The sequence below is a fragment of the Austrofundulus limnaeus genome, unplaced genomic scaffold (assembly GCF_001266775.1).
Source record: "Austrofundulus limnaeus strain Quisiro unplaced genomic scaffold, Austrofundulus_limnaeus-1.0 Scaffold33, whole genome shotgun sequence".
NCBI classification, from domain to species: domain Eukaryota; kingdom Metazoa; phylum Chordata; class Actinopteri; order Cyprinodontiformes; family Rivulidae; genus Austrofundulus; species Austrofundulus limnaeus.
The window spans coordinates 237,861-241,502 of record NW_013952435.1 but is presented as its reverse complement, the minus strand read 5'-3'; the positions used below and the strand labels follow the sequence as shown (position 1 = coordinate 241,502).

General features: G+C 42.9%; 1 protein-coding gene across 6 annotated transcripts in view; it reads right to left on the bottom strand.

Annotated features, from left to right (window-relative positions):
- Positions 1 to 1,882: 1,882 nt before the first annotated feature.
- Positions 1,883 to 3,642, bottom strand: part of LOC106515866 (signal-induced proliferation-associated 1-like protein 2) — a 138,434-nt gene continuing 136,674 nt past the window's right edge. For 5 of the 6 annotated variants that reach the window (XM_014005900.1, XM_014005903.1, XM_014005904.1 and 2 more), the window contains 2 exons: positions 3,039 to 3,120; positions 1,883 to 2,896 (listed from right to left, as the gene is read on the bottom strand). In XM_014005900.1, coding sequence (XP_013861354.1) covers positions 2,750 to 2,896; positions 3,039 to 3,120 — 229 coding nt within the window. In that variant the 3' untranslated portion in view covers positions 1,883 to 2,749. The remainder of the gene's footprint in view (positions 2,897 to 3,038; positions 3,121 to 3,642) is intronic. The other variant, XM_014005902.1, reaches the window with a different exon arrangement.

Below are 3,642 nucleotides of genomic sequence, written 5' to 3'. Positions count from 1 at the left end.
TTTATTTCAGAAACAAAAAGGAAAATAAAAAAATCTAAAAACCTCCAACAAGTAACGAGCGAGTGGTGAGAATTTTAGAATACATCCGGAACATGGCCGCCATCTTGAAAGCCGCCATAATGRATCAAGGTCAAATCTTTCCAATGGGACAGTGGTTATGTAGAGCAGTGGTTCCCAACACTGGTTTTTAAAGGGCCTGTGGCATGCTTATCCTTCAAATAGAAAAAGTAAAAAAAAAACATATATATTTAAGAAAATTAGCATAATACACATGATTTGACCCATTTTGTCTCATAACTGGCATATTTTCTCTTGAATTTGGCTCAGCAAAGTGAAACAGGAAGTGACATCAAAGGGGACTCTTTAAGAAAAGAAACTCTCTAGTCTTTATTTATTGAAACAATCATTTAAACTCTTTTTCAACTCTTATAGTGGCTCAAAAATAATCTAAAGAAACATCAGTTTCTTCTCTAATTGTTGTAGCAGTGCTCTGTTYACATGCAGACATACCTCTGACATCACTTCCTGTTTCTTCACATGCAAACATCTCAACAAATGTTCATCTCAATGGCGTGAAATTTGTTTAGCAACATGTTATCAATGATCTCTTTCCAAAAACACATTCAAATTTATTACAAACATTTGATGTCACAGGTACTTTAAGGACTCCTGTCCTGCATGRTTTAATGTTTCCCTGCWTTGACACAMCCGGTTTGAATGACTGAGTGATTAACAATCTTCTGAAGAYCTGCTGAACATCAGGGAAACAAGTAAAACATGAAGGATAGGGGTCYTTGACGACCAGGGTTGGGAACCACTGATGTAGTGTATCAAAGACCAGAACCTCAGAAATGGATTGTTGCAATCAAATGTGCAACATCTCTAGTGATTCAAAATAATACAGACACTCACAGGTGTGTGCAGCAGCAACATAGGCTTGTTGTTGTTGCAACTTTATAGTGTTTAACTTTTGAACCACCAGAAATAATGAACATCTGATTGCAGCAATCGTTAGCCTGGGTCTTCCCTTCCTTACACAGTTCAGCTCTGTTCTAGTTCCCCTTCTCTGCTCCGTCTGGGATTTCTCCCAAAGACGAGGATTTCTCTGGTAGAATTTCAACTGGACCAACCAGCGAACAGAAGGACTTGTGATCGACGACGCTGCGCGGTTTTATTCTAAATGTAGCTTAGCAATGGCAGCGGAGGAAGTGAATAGCTGCGTTTCCTTTGACCATAAAAATGCGCAAATTAGAATTTCGAAAATAAATTTGCTCAATGGAAACACGTCAAWTTTGAAAAAACTTCATTTATTCGACAAATTTTTTTGCGCTAGGATGAGGTGGTTTTTCGGCCGTATCAAAATTGGTGTTTTCTGTAAAACTGCAATGGAAACACTTTTTCTGCATCACGGGAGTCACGTGATCAACAACCGTCTGTTTCTACTGGCGAAAAAAAATGACGACGACAACAGGAAGTAGAAGTAGTAGCAAAATCACCAAAGTGATGAAATAAAGTAGTAAACTCACCGACTACAATTTCCCAAAAACACAGCATATGTAGCCGCTCCCAAGTATAAGGGGCTTGTCGCTCGAAAGCCTCGATAAGACGCCGACGTCTCCTCTGATGATGAGCGCTAGTGTCGTGGTAGCAATTATGCAAGTGTTTACATTCATTGCTGCCATGTTTGTAATGATTTATCGTGAAAACAAATGTATTTACCTGTGGCTTTAATAGCATTTCTTACTTAATGGAAACATCGCAATTGCAAAACTGTGTTTTTTCGACATTAACAGAATATCGACAAAGTTTTGTGCACATTTGCAGTGGAAAYGCAGCTACAGAAGCCTCCTATAAAAACTTGCCCTCGATCAAATATGGTGACTTTTAAGATGGCGGCCATTATCCGGGCATAGCCTAAAAGAAAGACCCCCTCACCCATTACTTGTTCAGATATTTCAATTTCCTTCCCGTTTCTCGAATAAAAAGGGTGTCCAGATACTTTTGACTCACCCTGTATAATCTCAAACCTGAATAAAGTCATTGTAACAAAACATTGTGTAAAATGTAAACAAAAACGAAAAGCAACAATCCGTATTTTCCTCACATTTTGGACTGAAAACGATCAGATTTCTGCGGCAAAAAAGTGGAGCAGCGTGAGCCCCGGCTTCAAAAAACAAACAAACAAAAAAAACCTTAAAAAACATCAAACGAGTTTCTAACTTTGGGAACTAGAACCTCAGAGAGGGAAAAGAAGGATCTCAGTTGAGCTACATTCATCCCCTCCCTCCCCCCTCCGCCTCGAGCCCACCACATGTGGCGTCCCCTCGGTGCAATCAGACAGTAAGTGTCACTTCATTTAGTGGAGTACATTCCTCCTCCGCCCCCCTCCCTGTGAACAGCTGGGTGACGGTGTGCGCAGTGACGTACAGCTCAGCAGACGGTACAGCAGACCCACGGGTTTATGGGTAGGTAGGTTAAATGTTGACTACAGTGAATGAGCTTTACATTCCACTACTGTAAGAAGATCCAGAGGGGCTCGGGGGGGAGGGGAGGCCCCCTGAGAGGGACGTCTCTCTCAATTTCTGTCCAACGAGACGGGAAAAGACCAGCCTTCAGCTTGAGAGGAGGACGGTCCGGGTCTCTCACACAGTGCAGAGTCTGTAATACTCTTGGTAAAAGTTTCATTTTAAGATTGTTTTACTTGTCGTGGGGGGAGGGGGGGGGGKGTTTAACGGCAGCGTCCCGGGTCTCAGGGTTTCTTGTCGATGGTGTGAAAGAACCACTCGGTGAACTTCCTGAGCTGAGCCGCGGCCGTCTGGCTCTCCTCCTGCAGCCGCATGTTGTCCTGCCTCAGGTGCTGCACCTCCTCCTGCAGCATGGCCTTGTCCTCCTTCTCCTGAGCAAACCAGGAGAGACAGAAGCACAAAGACAGAGACGTGAGGAGAATTCACCGGGAGCTCCGGGGCTCGGTAAGGACAGGAAGCAGGATRTCAGACCTGGAGGCTGGAGAAAATACAGTAAATAAATAAAAAACTCACCTTTCTGAGGTCGTGCTGCAGCTGCCTGAGGATCACCTCCAGCTGGTTGACTTTACCGGTCAGAGTGGACGGAGAACCGCTGCTGGTCGACACAAACACGATGACTCARCATTTCCTTTAATACAACCTGGTTTGGTTTTTATTATCAACATTTACTCTCAGATTAGTCCAAGCAGCAGGACACCAGGGCTGTGTAAAAACACAGATTCATGGGCWGGAGACGGACCTTTCCTCATCGAGTCTTGTACGTGATGAAGATGAGGGGAGTATCTAAATTTTGTCCCTCCTGGCTTGCCGTATGTTTACAACCAGTTGACGTTCAGCGCTAACGTTAGCTTCTGACAACAASGGGCAAAACAACAGAAACTAAGGAATCATTAACATTAGCAGCTAAAGATGACAAGGACTRTGGTGCCTTTTAAGATTTACTCTCGTACTGCAGAACAGGGTTATTCCAGTACATTTCTCCGGGGGCCATGGTTACTGCAGGTCAACAGCTCAGGGGCCGAACATCCAGCAAAGTTATTATGTAAATAAACCAAGTATTACAAAGATCTGTTACCTTTGAAATAATTGATTTTGCTGTATTTAATCATTAATACAA